At 46.4% G+C, this 19,272-nt stretch overlaps 1 protein-coding gene across 3 annotated transcripts in view; it reads left to right on the top strand.

The window, feature by feature from the left end:
* TBC1D22B (TBC1 domain family member 22B) overlaps positions 1-16,497 on the top strand; it is a 38,535-nt gene extending 22,038 nt beyond the window's left edge. For all 3 annotated transcript variants that reach the window (XM_033152557.1, XM_033152555.1, XM_033152556.1), the window contains 5 exons: positions 11,618-11,724; positions 12,867-12,942; positions 13,426-13,553; positions 13,803-13,898; positions 14,427-16,497. In XM_033152557.1, the coding sequence (XP_033008448.1) occupies positions 11,618-11,724; positions 12,867-12,942; positions 13,426-13,553; positions 13,803-13,898; positions 14,427-14,555 (536 nt within the window). In that variant the 3' untranslated portion in view covers positions 14,556-16,497. The remainder of the gene's footprint in view (positions 1-11,617; positions 11,725-12,866; positions 12,943-13,425; positions 13,554-13,802; positions 13,899-14,426) is intronic.
* The last annotated feature ends 2,775 nt before the right edge of the window (positions 16,498-19,272 follow it).

Below are 19,272 nucleotides of genomic sequence, written 5' to 3'. Positions count from 1 at the left end.
CATCCGTTCTGGACAGGTAGATTTCCCTGCCTTTATACTCACATGCACAAACAAGTAGCCCTTGAACCCCTAACAGATGATAAAGGTCCAAGTTGACTTCAGCTCTCAAACCAAGGTTTGCAAATGGCTACCAAATTAAGATATCAAGTCATGTTTTGAAGCTGGTTTGCAAATGCTGGTTTGCATGAACTGTGGTTTTCCATTCTATTTGAATTCACAAAGCATTGGCAAACCACATTTATGACCTCTGCTCTGTCTCGAGAGGCTACTGCATCATGGAGAGAGGTGTGAACTGAACAAAGATGCATTTTGAATGGAGAAAATGAAACCAGACAAGGAGCTCTCCAAGTAATGGTTTGCCTATTGTAAGTTTAGAAGCTCAACCCATGAAGTGGGTTTTTAACCACTGTAGGTGTAGTACAGCCATGTACCTCCTTGTTTTGCTGACTACCTCTTCGTACTGATAACTGGTCCATTTATGTTTTTTGATAGATGATTCCATTGATTAAGATGAAGAAGATAGCCATGTTTGAATAAGATAGGCACAACAATTTTGCTTACATATGCAGCCCCATCTCTCCTCCCCTTGATGCTTGTAGGAATCAAACAGGGAAGTAATTTGAATCAAGAAGCCCTGGTTACCGGATTTGGAACAAACCAGGATATTAAATCTCCAAGGCACAGTTTGACTACAACTCCCTTCATCCCTGACCATTGGCCATGGTGGGTGGAGGTCTGTGGAGTTGGAGTCCAACAACATCTGGAGGGCCACCTCTGATCTAATGGTTCATTTTCACACTACATGTTCCAGTTTCTTTTGTCCTGTTCAACACATTCTAAGATTTAGCTTCTGGGCAGGCATCTTCTAATCTAGACTGATACAGAGGATATTTCTTTACCTACTACCATGAGGAATTTTGAATTTAACAGGTGATCCATTAAATTGGGGGTGGCCCTCTAGATGTTGTTGGGAGTTGAAGTCAAACCCCTTTCTTTGAGACGTAATACTTTGTGTTTGATACAGCTCTGACAAACTTGAAAAGTCTGGAAGAAAGGGATTCCACATTCCCTAGGAATTTTAATTCATTACAGAGCTCTCCTTAGCAGTTAAGAAGGTTATATGCATACATGCATATCTTTATCTATGTAAATCTGCTTTGTAATTTACCGGTACTCATTTTCTCCTGTTCACTAGAGCAACATTTGAGAACAATTGTTACCCCTCTTCCTAAGAGATTCTTAAATACTGAACACCCAAGCCACTTTCCTTAACCTTCTTTTGTGTTCTCAGGCTTTCTGCTTAAGTAGTCTGAAAAGACTGTAAAAGGAAAATGGCTTCATTTCTTTTCAGTGTTCTTTCTAGCGCTTTCTCGTAGCTGAAACATTTTCAAGTTCTCAACGCCTTTGTTAAACTGTGATCCATTATGGTGAACACAGCACTCCAAATGAAGCCTTAACAGTGACAAATGGAGTGAAGCTGAGTTCTTGAGGTGTGGAAACCATGTTCCTGTTAATGCAGGCTAGCATAGCGTTGGCCTTTTGAGCCAATGCACCATATTGTTGGCTTGTGTCTCTGTACAAGTTTTTGTTTCCAGGAAAGTATAAAATGCAAAGTAGTAGCAAAGAAATCAGTATGTCTTAACCGTTTGCAGCTGGAATGAAAATAAATAAAAATGCTTCTTCTGCTCCTGTTTAAGATGTTATTCCGAGTTCTGAAACCAAAGTTTCTACTGAACATTCTTTTATTTATAGTCACCTCTATAGCTGTATTCTTTGTTTTCAAATTCTTAAATAAGGCACTTCTCTATTTAGAATTAATAAACTGTAGTGTAAACCATAGTGCACAATGTTATAAACCTTGAACATTATTGGGTTTTAAAAATAGTTATTTAGAATGCTCTTAGTGCTGCCTACAACAGCAGCTCAGTAATATTATCCCGATATTTCATATTGGGGGTGGTAGTGGTTAAAACAAAGCATGGAATTCAAAGTAGCACTAAGGAGATCACTCACTCCATGCTAGCATTTCTGCTTGTCTGACGGAACTGTCACCACCTCCTCCCTCCACAACCTGTTCTACCAGCTCTGCAAACACTCCAGAGCTGATTTGGTGGGCAGGGGAATCCCTGCTGTACTAGTGGGACTCGTTGTGCTGGCTCCTGCTAGCACAGTGATTTAATTGAATCCGGTCCAAAGAGACTGGTTTACCTGAGATCACCTGGGAAGTTTGTGGCTGGGCTGTGATTTGAAGCAGGGCATCCTAGTTCATGCTTTGCCACTATTTCACACTGGCATGCAACTTTTGTTCACTTGAAGAAGGCTTCATATGATCCAAGCTTACACCAGAGCTGGACCCTAAAACTCATGAAGAAACAAGCGCCTGCACAAGAATGCCTTTTCCTTACTAAATGCAGAGCCAGTAAATCCGTTAATTAACCACTGCCTCCACTTTTTGAATTAAGGGAAATAGCTTCTGGATAGGGGTGGACTCTTGAGATTAAGGGCTGCTCCGCTTGTGTGTGCATCTAATATGTATATAAAGTGTGCAAGAATGGTGCACACATCGCCTGCACACTTGGAGATGCAGCAGACACACACTAGAGAACCGGGAGCATCAATGGCTCCCTGTCAAGTGTTCATGGAGTGTTTGGAGATGCGCAGCATCGTTTCCCACCTCCTATGTGTTACTTGTTTCCATGACAAATGCTGCTATACTGCAGCAGCCACATAGGGCGTGTGAAGCCTATCTAAGCTTTATGGTCCCACTGCTACGGGGCTTGTTAATTCAGGATTGTTACCTTCACTCAGGTTATTGATATGCTGCACCCCAGCTTTGGGGTTCCCAGAATAATGTAGAAAGTGTAGGTCCACAGAGCACAGGGGACTTGGAGACACACAGCATGATTTATTTGCACTCCTGGGGGTCTTTGTCCACGTAGATTGTCAGGACATTCTGCCACACATCATGCCAGAGGACTAGATGAGAGATGGGACCCCAGAGCTCTGGGTGCATATTGCACAAAGTGCCATGTGGTCCCTGTCTCATGGGTTAATGGAATAAGCTATGGGTGTGCATCATCTGTTCACCAATTTCATTCCTTGGCCAATGATGCTGCAGGGAGAAAAACAGCCCTTGATTATTTTGTGTCCCAGTTCTTACGGACAATAAATGTGGCAGTAAAGCTTGCAGTGGACTACTTCAGGCTACAGTTGGGCTCACATGATGAAATGCTCCTTCATTTTTTATTTTAAAAAAAGTTAATACATGTCAATCATACATAGCATGTTGGAGGTAATATTCCTGGACATGCTAGCTTTGTCTGTGTAAGGTTTTACCATTGTATTTTGCATGGAGGTTTTGGTCCCAGACTCAACAAGGTGCCCTTAAACCACTGTGGGGTCCTGCCCATTGAAATAATTGAACCAAATTTTAAAATGCCCGAACTTCTACTTGATAATTGTGTGCAAACTTGAAAATTGCAAAAACAGAGATCTGTGTAAATTAAAAGCTTTTGTATGATTTCCATAAGACATTTCAGTCTGAAATAAGGCATCACATCAATTTTCTCTCTCTCATTCACCATGACAGCTCTCTTTATTTCACAAATAAACAGAGAGGAAACAGTATGAGCTAAGTACAGTAGAGTATAGAGTGTAAACCAAGAATGAGAAACAAAGAAGTTTGTGATTTGCTTGAGATCAGCACATAGGTAATCATCCAGTGGGGAAGTTTAGCTTTCAATAACATCCTGCCCAGAATCCTTCTCTGTTAGGTTTTACAACCATCTCCAGCCTTTTCTCAAAAGAATAGGATAGTTTTCCTAAATACTGTTCGTCATTTCCTGTGTTACATATTTAAGAGTCTCCAGTCTCTTAGCTGATTAAAATAAACCTTGTAGTGTGAAGTTGCCAAAGTTTGTTCCGCCCTAGAATTTTGATTTAAATGGGAGCTTTTGTTAATTATTCAGAGGGCGCCAATATTAATTGGAGTAGATTTTTAATCCATGGAACTGTAAGCAAAGGGTGCACTTTTTAATTTTGTGAGACCACTTTGATTCAGGTATGTTACTGTATTAGATGATGGAAAAGAAAATATTAAAAATGGCCTTCCCTCCTAACAATGAGTGGTAGGGTTTTTGAATGAAATCATAGTGTATGTTATCTCTCAAGTGCTTTGGCTTTCAAAATGGCACCTATAGTGCGGTATTGATAATATTAAAAGGCAGTCAACTGATCAAGTGCATTGCTGAATGGCAGGCAGCCGCAAGTTAAACCATCCCAACTACCTTACAGCAGACATGCATTTAGCCACACTCCTTTCTTGAGCTAGCGCTGCTCCCTTTGACTCTGCAAAAAGGGCTCTCCTCTCCTGCCGGGGTCCAAAATTAACTGGAGCTGAAAAGACTTAGAAGAGCCTGTTTCAATGAGATTCCTTTAATGCCGCCAGGCTGGTTGCGGTGAATGGCGCTTTCCTTTCAGGTTTGATGGGGGAAGCAGAGGGGTCTCTTTATGTGAAGACAGTCCATCATCACTGCCAACACTAATTGCTTAGAGCTAGATTTAACTTTCAGACCTTTGATGGGTAAGAAACTGTTTAAGAGCTGTTACACTTTTGAGAGCCTGCAGAGTCTTTTCGTGAAGCTGCAATTAGCGTTGATGACAATGTGCGTTTCAAAGACTCAGGGTGGGCTGCCTGGGAGAATCTCCCATCTCTCCTTCCCTGACTGCCATTGCCAGTTAGTCGCCTGCTGCCATCTCCATTACCCTAATGTGACTCATATGCTGTTTGCTGCTGGGCTGCCACAGCATTGGTGCCTTCCTGCTGTTCAGTGATGGCTCCCACTCCCACCCCAAAGCTGGAATGGTGGTGTTTGGGAGAGGTAGTGGTCTGAGGGTAAAGACATAAACTTGTGGCCCTCCATCTACAGCAATTAATACTTTAAGCTCCAAATAGCTGGCAGGGCCTAGTTCACACGTTACTGCCATAGAACATCTCTGTGCAGAAGACCCCAAGTTTAATCCCAGACATCTTCAGATAGGGCTAGTTAGAGGTCCCTGTCTGAAATCGTGGAGAACTGCTGCCAGTCAGTGCGGACATTACTGAACTTGATTGACCAATGGTCTGCCTCTATATAACACAGCTTCTTACGCTCCTATGTTGCTTCTTGAATCAATAATACCGTTGCTCCTTCACACCATACCAAACGTATTCCAGTTTTACTCATTGTTCCAGGGCCAGTCCTACCATTAGGCAAGGCAGCCTCCTCAGGTGCTTTCCTCAGCTATTCGCCCTGAACCCCCTCCCCAGCCATTTTCTTCTGTAGCAGCACACCCTGCCCTGAGCTTCAAGTGCAGTGAAATATGCTATCCAAATCGCCAGTGTTGGAAGGAAAATTTAGCTGCCCACCCAGTCGATTTCTGTATATGGAATGGGAAGCTGGCACCATCTTGCCTTTTACATCAGGCAACAAAATACCTTGGCCCAGTCCTGTAAATTAGGTTATAGGACCTCGCCACAGTGGCCTCACTGACAGTTGCAGGAAAGAGTTCTTAGCCCTTTCCTTCAGCATTGTTCTCCTGTTTGCCCTACAGCAGGGGAAAACAGAAGTAAGGTATTTTTTCCTAAGAAAGGAGGCTGGGGCTGGAGCTGATTTAGATAAGCAAAACAGCACAGGAGGACAAAATTGAAGTTCCTTTCTTCCTACACCACTGCGTCGATCAAATTTGAAGATCCCTATGTGTAAGTAAAAATAAAATGGGAGATCCTGTCATGGCTCTCCCATCTAACAAATGGAAAGTGTGAAATTTATGAATGTCTAGGAACCTTGCATTTTAGCTACTGAAACGTGATTTCTAAAAAACATTTCATCTTAATGGACTTTCCAGATTAAAATGCCTTCTTCTTAGGTTAGAGGGTGACTAAGAATATGGAGGAGGGCAGCTTATTTAAAGGAATAAAGGTAAAGGACCCCTGACATTTAAGTCCAGTCACGAACAACTCTGGGGTTGCGGCGCTCATCTCGCTCTGTAGGCCGAGGGAGCCGATGTTTGTCCGCAGACAGTTTTTCCGGGTCATGTGGCCAGCATGACTAAGCCGCTTCTGGTGAAACCAGAGCAGCGCACAGAAACGCCGTTTACCTTCCCTGCCTATTTATCTACTTGCACTTTGACGTGCTTTCGAACTGTTAGGTTGGCAGGAGCAGGGACCGAGCAACGGGAGCTCACCCTGTCGTAGGGTGGTCAATGCATTTCCTCCTGCAAGGATTTTTTGAAATGAAGGCTAACCCATTCCAAAACTAACTCCCATGGGGCTGCGAACTCTAATGGAAGGAACCAAAGCCCAAAGCAGTCTTTCACAAATCCTGCTCTGAATTCAGCTTGTAGAGTTCGGTGCCTGCCTATCTGCATCCCAAAGCAGCTGCCCTTCCTGGGCTCAGAGCCCTCAATTCCTTGAACCAGAGAACTAGGCCAGTTGCTCAGCAGTAGCTCTTAACCCTGTGGGAGGTTTGAATGGCTTGTCCTTGGCTTTTCGAAAGAATCATGGGTGAAGCGTAACCTCCTGTTCAATGCTGCCAGCCAAAGCATCTCTTGCTAGGGACGTTCTGTGATATCCATTAGCAAGGCAGCCACCACTGAGGCAGAGAGTGGCCAGTTTTGTATTCCTCTACTGCCTTTTAATGGATTTGACAATTGTATCTTGGCATCAGAGAAACCACGCAGCGCTTGCACAGATGGATGGAGCAAGAGGGGGGCAGTGGGAGCAATAGGCTTTGATTGACAAGGAATGTCAACTTCTGGCTTGAATCCTGCCCTTAAAAAGTAGGAAGAATTTGGAACTCTGTATTTTAAAAAAACAATTCCAATTCTGTAACTACAAAATCAACTGCTATTAAAAATGTAAAAGGATGCAGTATCGTTTCACTATATATACGTTTCAATATATTGGTTTGTTTGGATATTTTGGGGGGGGAGAAGGGGGGTACTATAGAATTTGGTTTTGACTACCATTGGCCTACATTCCCACCCCAGCCACAGGCATGAAATGGAAAATTGGAAGTTGGAATGTGGAAGGGAAAGGGACTAGCTCTGTTGAGAACCAGAACTGGGCAGTGCTGGTGAAGATAATATCTGCCTTTAGAACCATAACATGAGAAGGGTTTATATAAAAAGTGGAGTGATTGGGGGGTGGAAAAAAAGGAAGATTATACCTGTCCCATTCATCTCTAAAGAAAGACCTATGCACTTGATCTATGTACAGCTCTTTGTCTTTTATCAGGTATATGCAGCTTTTATCAGGTACTTCCAGAAACTTATGTAACTCCAGGAGTTCCCATGAGCCTTAAAAAAAAAAAAAATCACATGAGATTAGACTTTATGCCTTTAGCAGGAACTGACCGTAGCATTTCAGATTTTGTTTTGTAACCATGACTCATCAAGGCTCAGGCTGGAAACCTGTCATAAATGCCATACTACAATCCTGGAGTATGTGAAGTAATGAAAAAGAGAGCTCCTGAACACCTACAGTGTGTTTCCCCAATAACATTGAGCCCAGCCCATATGCACCTGAAATTTAGGAGGGTCAGATGGTGAGAGTTGTAGGTGTGCCTGAAGTTCAATCTGTCTTTTATTGGAAATAAAAGTTCAGATTCTCCGGATTCCATGGCTGTTGTTTGAAAGAGCGAATATACAGAGATGCCATCCTGACCATTGGTCCATATTGCCCCTATCAGCAGCCCAGGCTTGTATCGCTTTTCTTCATTACTAATGTGGGAGAGATGACAAGTGCAGAATTAGTGTGTTAAAGAGATTTGCAAATTGGCAGCAGAGCTGTCCCTGTGAACTTGTCCTGCACTCCATTCTGTCCACCTTTTGAGTTGGAGCTTCCATCATGGTAGTGAGAATTGGTTTGACCAGTGCTGATACAAAATGCTCTAGGAAGCCGTATTGTTGTGTGCCTTAGGGCGACCTTGGCCACAGGTAGGACCGTGTGAGTTCTGCATGTCACAGTGAACACATCACAGAGCTCCTTATCTGGGGTCCCTGTGAAAAGGGTGAAGAACCTTTTTTGCTCCACAGGCCAGATCTTCATCAGGCTTGGTCTTGTGAGCCCACCTGTCAATCACCTGACATCACAACAACACCAGGTGTAAGATGGTTTGGAGTTTGGGCTTTATAAGCCCCCCCCCCCATTTTATCAGGGGATTCCAGTGCAAACCTCTTCTTGATTCAGGAATCCCCTGCTAAAACAGGAAAAAACCACCTTCATTTTCGTAGGGGTTTGCCTTCCTGAGCTTAGTTAATGGATACAGAAAGACTGGTGCAGCCCAGCAACTGAATAGAGGTGTTCCAATAAACGGGAATACAGGCACATTTCATGTGAGACTGAGCCCAGTTAACATCTTGCAGCCTTTGTGTGCCCCACTTTAAGTCCCGCAAGACTTTGAGTTGTGTCTCCCCCAGGGGCACTTGGTGCCATTCTTGCTGTGTCACCTAGTCAGGATGCAGTTGCAATGGTCTGTGCCTGCTCAGCCTCCAGCTCTGACCTTGGGATTAGCCAATTGTAGCTGCAGCACTCTGATACCACCTGAGTCTCAGCCCTCCCTTTTCAAAATCTCCTCCCTTTCCCTATATTCACTGACTGCACCCGCCCTTCCAGCTCACACCTAGCTTTTAACTCTCTCTTAGACTCCTTACTGGCCTGTGTCCACCACCTTTCCCTTGACTCAGGGTTTTCCTTCAGGATCATGCTGTAACTCTGGCTCAGACTTCTGGGTGGCTCTCTCAGCTGGCAGCTCATATATGCTTTTTTAAAAAGGAAAGAAGACAGATATTCCGCACTTGGCATTAAGCATTTCACCAGGCTGTGGCAAAAGCAGAGATGGGAAGCAGGGCACCTCATTGCTCTTCTGAGAGACCAGCTACTTTTGGCTCCTCTCCCAGAACTGTTTCCATCCCAGCTGCTCAGTTACAATTATTAATTTTATTTCTTAAGTTTGTATACTGCCCTTCATCCAAAGATCCCAGGGTGGTTCACAAGACAAGATCTATGTAACTTAAAGCATAAGCACCAGAGTTTGCTTCCCTCCCCGCCCCCCTGCATACAGTCTTTAAACCACTCTGTGAGCCTTTGCAGCTGAAGAGAGCCAGTGTGGTGTAGCCTTTCTCAACCTTGTGTCCCCAGGTGTTGTTGGACTACAATTCCCATCATCCCATCCCATCCCATCCCATCATTGCCAGCTAGGGATGATGGGGACTGTAGTGCAACAACATCTGGGGGCCTCAGGTACAGAAAGGTTAGAGCAGGCTTCCTCAACCTCAGCCCCAGAGCCGTCTCACGCATAGGGGCTAGTGGCGCGGCGCGCCAGGGCGCCGGGCCCCCCAGGGGCGCCCCCGTGAGCCCGCTGGCATACCGGGCGCCCCCCTCCCCAACCCGGCCCCGCCCCCACGGGCGGGCTGGCAGCCGGGCGCTCGCGCGCCGGCAGCACAGCCTCTGCCGCCCATGCCACTCCCGGGCGGGCTGCGAGCTGGCCGCCCTCGCATCCCGTCCGGGAGCACTGGAAGGGCGCGCAGAGCCCCGCAGCTCTCTGCCCCTGCCGCTCTGGAAAGCCAGGGGTGGAGGTGGGGGGAGCAGATGAGCAGATGAGGAGCCAAGGGGTCTTTTGGGAAGGACGGATATTGTTTTTGGCCCCTCTCCAAAAGCGGCCCCAGCGCTGGGTGAGCGCACCCGACCGTGCGCCGTGCGCGCAACCTCCCCAGCAGCACCTCGGCAACCCAGCGGCCTCGATCCGCTCCTCAACCCCTCTCTCGCCCCCGCGTCGTCCGCTCCTGCAGCGGATCCTCCCACTCGGGCGCTGGGCTCCAGCCCCTTCCTGCCGGCTGTCCATTCCCGATTGCAACCCGGCCAGCTCCTCGGCTTCTCGAGACGGGAGAAAAAGGAGGAGGGCACCTTGGCTCGCGCGCCCCGAAGACGGCGCACCAACTTTGGGCACACGTGCACCTTTAAGAAAACAAACCCCCTCCCCAGCCTGCATTAATGCACAAAGCCAGGCTCTCCCCCCCCCCCACCAGCAAATGACGCAGGGAGCCGTCTAGGAAAAGCTTTCCAAGTTACGATACTTTTCTCTCTCTCTCTCTCTCTCTCAGACTGAGGTGAGTGAGATGCTCCTAATCTGAGAGCCTCTGAAAAGAGGTGGTGTTTTCTAACTTTGCCTATTGTTGCTGATACTCTGTTTCTGGTTAATTGTTCCTTCTGCACGTTTCCCTAAGGAACCAAAAGACAAACTGGGAGTTTCTCTGCTTGCTTTAAACCGTTTTGAGTATTGCGTTTCAATTGTTGTGATAATAATAGTAGCTTATATTAATGCATTCTCCTCTGTGTTCTAGTTACAGGTAGGTAGCCATGTTGGTCTGCTGTAGTCAAAACAAAATTAAAAAAAAAAATCCTTCCAGTAGCACCTTAGAGACCAACTAAGTTTGTTCTTGGTATGAGCTATTGTGTGCATGCACATAAAATAACACACACTACTTCAGATACACTGAAATTGGTCCTGTAAGACCAATTGCTGTCCTTAAGTTGTCAACAGGTTTACCACACCTATCAGCCAATCACCCATTCCCACCACCCTTCTGAGTAATACCTCTCCCCACCCTCTCACTATACCTAAGGGTCTGGTGATTTCTATTTCAGTGTATCTGAAGAAGTGTGCATGCACACAAAAGCGGCCTCGATCCGCTCCTCAATTGGTCATCCAAGGTTTGTCTTAAAGGGCTAGTGGCCTCCTACATGACAAAATGACTGCTCTCTGCTCCTCACTTGCCCCTGCTCATGCAGAGAATATTTCCCATTCTGGTTCAAAGGAGTTCCTGTGCTTTAAGCAGCTTGGCCTCAATAGCAGAAATGCTTCCTGCAATCCACAGAAGGGGAGGGTGATGTTATGCTTTGATCCTGCTTGCAGATTTCCCTTAGGCATCTGGTTGGGTTAGGGGGCGCAAATTACTTGCCTTGCCCCAGGTGCTGACAACCCACGCTACACCACTTGCCGCCGCTCCTTTGAGCGCTTCTCCAGCCTGCCGCTGCACAGGACTGGAGTAGGGCGCGGGGCGACGGGAAGGAACACGAGGGGTCCCGAGCGGGCGCTGTTTGCCAAAGGATGGGGGGGCGTGGGGGCGCCGGAGAGATCCCTGCACCACGGCGCAGGATAGGCTTAAGACGGCCCTGCTCAGCCCTCCAGGTGTTTTTGGCCTACAACTCCCATGATCCCTAGCTAGCAGGACCAGTGGTCAGGGATGGTGGGAATTGTAGTCTCAAAACTTCTGGAGGGCCGAGGTTGAGGAAGCCTGGGTTAGAGTGTCAGACTAGGACCTGGGAGAAACTAGGGTCTGAATCTCCACTCAGCCATGAAGCTCACTGGGGGGCTTTGAGCCAGTTACTCACTCTCAGCCTAACTTACCTCACACGGCTGTTGTGGGGTGGGGGCAGGGAGAACCATGTAAGACACCTTGAACTCCTTGGAGAAAAAGGTGAGATGTAAATAAATAAGAGTGGGGTAGCTATAAAAAATAAATAAATCCCTAGGCCTTGCTCTCTCCCCAAAGCCTGCTGCCCTTTGTTTTTCAGAAGAAGATGTGGAAAATTTTGATGTAACAAACCTGTCTCAGGATGTGATGCGGAGCATTGAAGCAGACAGCTTTTGGTGTATGAGCAAACTGCTAGATGGGATACAGGTAAGGAGTTTCCTCTTATCCACCACTTATTTTGCCTCTCTGCATCTCTCCGTACTTTTGATAACTCTGCCTTTGCATCCCCCATCATCTCAGTACTAATCATCCCGATCATGTTTGCTTCTCCCACACGTCAGGAGGAGCATCCAAACATGACTTTTACTTTGGTATAGAAAGCTAGTTTCTATACACACACACACACACAACCCCATCCTCCATCCAGGGAAGCAACAAGAGTTAGGGATGCATCCAGGCCAGACAAAAACACTCAAAGAGGGTCCACCATAGGGCCAGTGAGGGGTGTGGTCTGGGGAGAACCTCAAGGGCCTCATAGAGGTCTGAAGGGCCATATTTGAGCCCTGGTCCTGAAATTCCCCATCCCTGTTTTAAACTTTCTATCCTTGGCCTACTTCTCAGTAGTGCCCCAGATACCTCCCTTTATTGCTCTTTTATTTTCATTGAGGATCCCCCCTTCCCAGTAAGCTTCAAGCTAAAGGCTCCTGCTTCCTTTTCCTATTTATGTATTCATCCAAATGAAATTTTGCTATGTGAGCTCTGCGTCATTTTCCTCAAGCTCTCACAAACGTTGGCATAGATTTCCTCCTTCGTACGATTGGGCACGTTTCCACCTCAAAATGGCTTTTTCTGAAGCTGTAATGGTTCCCTTTCTTTGTAGATCTAGAGGTCGCTTGCCAACAGAAAAGAGCTTCCTCACTTTCTGATGAGGAATAGAGCTTTCCAGGCAGACTTGCCCCCAAACCAAATCAGCCTTGCCTCTCTCATTCTCCTTGCTTTTATCTTGCTATATTACTTCAACAAACTCCTGAGAAAATGGGCATGTTATTGGAGAGAAAAATGGTTATCACTGTCCGTCCGTTCCCCCCCCCCCGCTCTTTTATTTTTTTCTCCGTCAGGAACCACTGCTACCATCCAAATGGTTCTCTCACCCTGCAGGAGATTTATAGCACATGTGTTTCCTAGCTGAGGAAAAGTTGCATGTCTAAGGTCCCAGGTTCCACCTCTTGGCATTTCTTGTTGCCCTCAGAAGGCATTTCCACCATGGACGACACTGGGCTAATGGAAACAATGGCGCATGTATCTGCTGGACTTGCTCCTCTTTAAACTCACCATGTGTTTTGCTGCAGGACAATTACACGTTTGCACAGCCGGGGATCCAAAAGAAAGTCAAAGCACTGGAGGAACTTGTCAGCCGTATCGATGGTAGGTGAAATTCAAGCTACCAGAGGGGAAGTCGAACTTGCCAAGTTCTTAATTGTTCACATCTCCAACCGAGTTGCAACGATTGTGGGCTCACATCGACGCCGAGGGCAGAATGCGTGAAGCGGAAAGCAGGCTTCTGGAAGCTTCTTTAGCCAGGTGGCAGTACTAGGTGGTAGTCAGACCAGGGGGTCAAATCTGTTAGCTTAATGCCATTAAGGGGTGTTGGAAATGGGACACCGCTGGGGAAAGGGGGTGGATGAGAGGCCATGAGCCGAGAGGCACACAAGAGAATATGTGATTCATCAGAAGAAGGGGGCTGAAGCATCTGAGCAGTGCCTGCGGGAGGCATTTGGCGTGGGCTTATTATGTGGGAGGGATTTGGTTGGATGGAACAGAGAGGGTGGCTGAAAGTGGAGCTTCCTGAGATGCGGCGTATGAGCCACACTCCATATTCAGCTGTGTAAATGGCCTGTGCTGTTTCAGAGCAGGTACACAATCACTTTAGGAAGTATGAAGTGGAATACCTGCAGTTTGCCTTCCGCTGGATGAACAACTTACTGATGCGGGAGCTTCCTCTTCGCTGCACCATCCGCCTTTGGGACACTTACCAGGTACGGGTTGGTTGGCTTGTTTACTGTCCAGACTTGTGGTTGGAGAATGGTGCTCAGTCTATTGCTGTTGTAGGGATTCTCCCAGAAAAAGTCTTATACGGGAGCAGGCACTACAAACCAGCTCATGGGAAGACTTAAAAGAGTTCTGTCACATCCCTGCAGCCCCATAAAACAGGGGAGAAGCCGTGATATTAAAAAAAATCCATGCTAATTCCATTCCTTTTAACCCCAAGTGTCTTTTTTTCCTAGTCTGAGCCAGAGGGATTCTCTCATTTCCATTTATATGTCTGCGCTGCATTCTTGATTAAGTGGAGGAAAGAGATCTTGGATGAAGAGGACTTCCAGGTAAATCTTCAGAAGGCAGCTACATTTGGGAAAGGATGCCACATAATTATCCTGCTTGAGGATGTATCTGTCTAGAGTAAGGCAACAGATGGCAGCATGAGCAACGATAACTCTGGCATGTGATTAGGTGCATGAAATTCCCCAATCCAGAGATCCAGGCTTTAAAGGGGAAAAAAATGCTTTCCCTGACTGGGGGATCTAGTAAACTTAGTGCGTCACCTGTTAGAGGAAGACCCAAGTATTCTGTGTTTGGATATTTGAAATATACTACATTCTCCCTTGCCTGTTGTCAAAATCACCACTTTTTCTTTCTCCCTAAAGTGAAAATCAGTAAATCGGTAGCTGTGATTCATACTTAATTGAAACAAGACTGCACAGATACAGGTTTTTGCCATAGCTGTAGAGATCTCAACACGTGAAACCACAAAAGAACAAAAAGGGTGTTTGCTTTTTAAAAACAACAACACAAAAAACCAAGAGCCACATCTTGCTTCTCTCTGCATACCCAAGTTTCTGTCTTAATTTCAGGGCCTTCTAATGTTGCTACAAAACCTTCCCACGATACACTGGGGCAACGAAGAGATTGGACTCCTCCTCGCCGAAGCCTACAGACTCAAGTACATGTTTGCAGATGCGCCCAATCACTACCGCCGATAAGGGCCAGGGATCCGCCTCTGCTCCCCATCATGCTTGCCCGATCCCAATCACTGTGGCAATGCATCACCCGAGTCCTCGGAGCCACTGACCAGGAGCTACTCTGCTGTAAAAAGCTCACATTGGACCTCTGTCTTAACTTTTGCGTGTGCCTGCCTACCACTCTGTGCGTGGATGTGCCACTCAAACTACCATTTGTGTCCTGTGCTGTGACGGTGACCTGAGCCCAGGGTGCAGGGTGGGTGGGCAGGGGCTGTAAGAATAAACTGAGCCTCTGACTGCCTTTCCAAGCTCCAGCGTGGGTCATCTAAGCCTCTTGTTAACCCGCCTAAGCACAGACACATTCACACACTCCCAGCTGGGCCTGTGTTCTTCTCCTTCTTCAGATGCCGTTCAATCAAAGTCCCCAATGAAGATGCCTTACAAAGAGTCCTGCCCAGGGGATGGCAGTGCCGTTGGACACAAGAAGCTCTCAGGGCTTAGCTTCACTCCACGTGTCTGAAGAAGTGCACCATTTCAAAAGGTTAACAAGAGACACACACACACTCGCGTAACACTCCACTCGCTGCGCAGTTGCGCCTCTCTGCATACGGGGGCTCGTATGTGTTCAAAGGCTGTCTTGTCCACGCACAGTTGGGAATGACACAAGTGATAGGACGCCTCCTGTGATTGACTTGATTGATTGATTGATTGACTGACTGACTGATCTACTGTGTGCGTTGAACCGGAGGGCGTAAGGGTGGGGGAGCTGTGCTTCGAAAAGGAAATCCTTTCTGTGACAATGACATTCCTCCAAGGCATTATGTGTATATTGTGTTCTTGTGTATATGGGTAAAAGATGTACAATATACGTCTTCTGTTTGTAGCAGATATGATTTTATATTTATAACGTGCGTCCCAAGCGTATAAAGGCTGCCTAGGTTGCAAATAACAGTGGGCCTGCTGCGTCCCCCGGTCACCAGGGTGTCAGATCTGTCGGCACATCTGCACTAGCTCATTTCCACCCCTGTTATGCGCATTTTGTTTCTGTCCAGAAAACTTGACTCCAAAGCGAAGCAGCATTGCATGACCTCCAGTGCCAAGGAAGTGAAGGGTTTGAAGAGAGAGGCACGTTCTGCTGGAACAGGCACCTTGGACCAGGTGGAAGTTGACCTGAAGGGCACCCACCTTACCCCCTCCACACTCCAGCATGCCCTTATAACAAGCATGGCAGCCCTCTGCTCTCAAGTAGTGCAGCAGCAGCAGCAGAGGCCATTCTTGTACATTGCTGTAGCAAGTCTCCCTTGCACATTGCTGTAGTGAGGAAAAGGGTCCTCGCCAGCACCTCCTGGCTTTCCTTCTTCCAGCCCTAGCGAGAATCTTGTCCTTTGCTTGAGCAGCGGGGAAGGCAGTTGGGCATCTTGCTGCAAGGCTTCTGAACTGTTCAGAGGAGGTAGGAGATGGCTTCTCTCCTAAGCTCCCTTCCTCGTATCTCTCCCCCACCATTGTCTCAATGTGATTTTCATTGGGGATATGGAGAATGTTTTTCATTTTGAACTGTTTCTTCCAGCCAGCAGGCGCAGCCTCATTAGTGCCAAGCCTGGACCTCTGGGGGCAGATCTGCTCCCTTAGGCTGAGGTCCTCTCCTTGCATTGGGCCAACCTTTGCTGTTCATCCCATCAGGCTTCAGACTGCGCCCACCTCTGTTTGTTTTGTTTTTTCCTCCTGGGACAGAGAAAGAGAAGCCGTCCAGTGAAGGCACCAGGAGGCATGAGAAGGGTGAGGGCCTTCCCACCATTCAAACACCCAGCAGTGTCTCTCAAGTTGCTTTCCTCACCTGGAATTGTTTTCTCAGGCATTCTGATTTGATTTTTTTTCTTTTGTGTGTGTGCCTTTTGTTGTTTCCTCCGAGACAGCGACCTGGTGGTCATTAGTTTAACATGACTAATTAAAAGAGAAAACCATCCCTTGTTGCTGATATTTATTCTTGGTGGGTTTGTGGATGAGGAGTGATGAGGCTTTTGAGGACTTCCTCGCATTCCTGAATCAATCTCCCATTGCTTTCCTCTTTCTTTTTGAGAGGTTGTAGTCTAATTCTGCCCTTTCTTCTGAAGCAGGAATTCCCCAATTTATGATGCTTAGTTCTGTCACCTTTTAGAACATGGGTAGGCAAATTAAGGCCCTGGGGCCAGATCCAGCCCAATCGCCTTCTAAATCCAGCCCCCGGACGGTCCAGGAATCAGCATGTTTTTACATGAGTAGAATGTGTCCTTTTATTTAAAATGCATCTCTGGGTTATTTGTGGGGCCTGCCTGGTGTTTTTACATGAGTAGAATGTGTGCTTTTATTTAAAATGCATCTCTGGGTTATTTGTGGGGCATAGGAATTCGTTCATTTTTGAAAAATAAATATATGCCAGCCCCCCAAAAGGTCTGAGGGACAGTGCACCGGCCACCTGCTCAAAAAGGTTGCTGACCCCTGTTTTAGAATTACCACTTTGAGCTCAAATTCTGGGTGCTCCAAAAGCACAGTCTGGATGTGGGACATCATTAGTGAGAGAATTGCGAGGAGAGTAGAAATTCAAACTGCCTTCCCTCACGGGTGTCTTGCCAAGGCAATTTGCATGCGAGGATAGTATCTTTGGGGGCCAGAGGGAAGTCTGGTTTCTCTGTCTTTGTATTAGGTCAGCATAAATTATGCCAATGAGGTGAGTATGTTGCAGAGAAGTACTCAGTATAGCCTGGGGCTTTCCAAGGGTGTGATCTGACACCTCCATGAGCCAGTCTGCTTGGTCTTCTCAAGTGATCCTGGACCAGAGCCTAGTTTCAATAATGTTGCAGCAGCAAAAGGCCAACTGGCTCCTCAGGCAGGTCTGAGACATTAATGCAGCACGTAAAAGTGTTCTTACTAAAGACAGTTCTGGGGCACTGGGGGCCTGGCTGTGGCCTCATTCAATAGGGTCTCCAAAGGGCAACTGATGGGAAGGGTGAACCCACTGATGGGTTGCCTCTTAAGCATAGCCACTGCAGTTGGTAATGGTTCATTTCACCGTGGATTTCCTTGATCAGAATAGCAGTTCCCATTGATCTCATTCATGGTCAGAGATGACACAAAGTATGATTCAGCCAAACAAGAGATCTAAACATCGTTGAACGGATGAACCAGGCAAGTCATTGTTACACTGTGGCAAGCCCTTCTGATTTATCACCGTTTAAAAGCCAAAAAGGCATTCCAGTAGTTTCCTCCTTTGCCCAAGAGGTCTATTCTGAGGAGTTCACAGCTAGAATTGGCCATCCTTCCATTTTTCATGTGTGCTGGGGCCGGGCACAGCAGGTCACTCAAACTTTCTCTCCCCCACCCTAAGTTAATTACTATTAAAATAAAAAGTTCAGTGGAGTGGAACAAACATAATTACTTTTTGGGAGCCTAATTATCAGCATTTATTGCCAGTGCTTTGTTGTAATTGATTGCTAATGGTCTGCTTCACTCTGGAATTATCTCATTAATACCCCCACAGAAAAAAATCAGGCTCCACTTTGAAATGGCTCCCCCCACCCCAAGCAGTCCTGATTGCAATTGTCGCTGGTCGGGTGCCTCTGTTGGGATCTCTTTGTGTATACCTGGATGTATCCTTGGAGTGTTCTGAGTTTGCAGGCTTGATTGCCTTGCCAGCCTAATGGTTGTGTGTTCTATTTTCTCCTGCAAAGCAGATCCTTCTCAATTTCAACCCATTTCGTTCCATATCTGTGTCATCTGTCTGCTCTGCTCTTATCTTTATTCTCACAAATTGCATTGTCTGGTGATGGTTGCCTACTCTCCTCCTTTAGCTTGTCACTGTTTGGTTCCACCTTTAAGGTTGTTCTTCCCAAGCATTCAGCTTTGCTGTTCGAAGAGAAAGGAATTGGGTAAGATTATGCGCTCACCTACTGAATTCAACCTAATCTGTGACCCTCCCCCAGGCACTACCAAGTCTGCCAGCTATGGGTAGTTCACATGTTTATGTATATAACTTGATTTTTCATCACTCAATGTGCAGTTGAATCTGTGAGCTGACGCCGTTGTGTTTGAGCAATGATGTGAATCTGGTCGGCAGCATCTGTGCTCATCCATCTTTTCAAGTTTCCAGTTGATGCTGCAGTTGTCAAGCGTTGGTCGTGCATGTAGGGAAAAGGGCCCACTGGATGCTGAGAAATCCCTTGCTCCGGAGTAGCAAACCATTTAATCTGAAAAATGTGTGGGTGCTTTTCGTCCCTTTTGTCTTACTACAGCTATTTCGGGAAATAACTAAGAAGTTGCTTTCCCTCCAGAATAATCTTTTTCACATTGAGCCTAGAAAGGAACACTGTTTAACTCGAATGCTTACTCACTATATTGTGAACTCTGGTTGATCCTAAAATATATATATATATAGAACTTTCATTAGGAGTGTTCCATCTAAACCAGGGTCAGCAACCTTTTTCAGCCGTGGGCCGGTCCACCATCCCTCAGACCATGTGGTGGGCTGGACTATATTTTGAAGGGGGGGGAGAACGAATTCCTATGCCCCACAAATAACCCAGAGATGCATTTTAAATAAAAGCACATATTCTACTCATGTAAAAACACCAGGCAGGTCCCACAAATAACCCAGAGATGCATTTTAAATAAAAGCACACATTCTACTCATGTAAAAACACCAGGCAGGCCCCACAAATAACCCAGAGATGTATTTTAAATAAAAGGACACATTCTACTCATGTAA

This window comes from Lacerta agilis, chromosome 6, assembly GCF_009819535.1.
Source record: "Lacerta agilis isolate rLacAgi1 chromosome 6, rLacAgi1.pri, whole genome shotgun sequence".
Taxonomy (NCBI): Eukaryota; Metazoa; Chordata; class Lepidosauria; order Squamata; family Lacertidae; genus Lacerta; species Lacerta agilis.
Note: the sequence above shows the minus strand (reverse complement) of the source record. Positions and strands in the feature narration are given on the sequence as shown.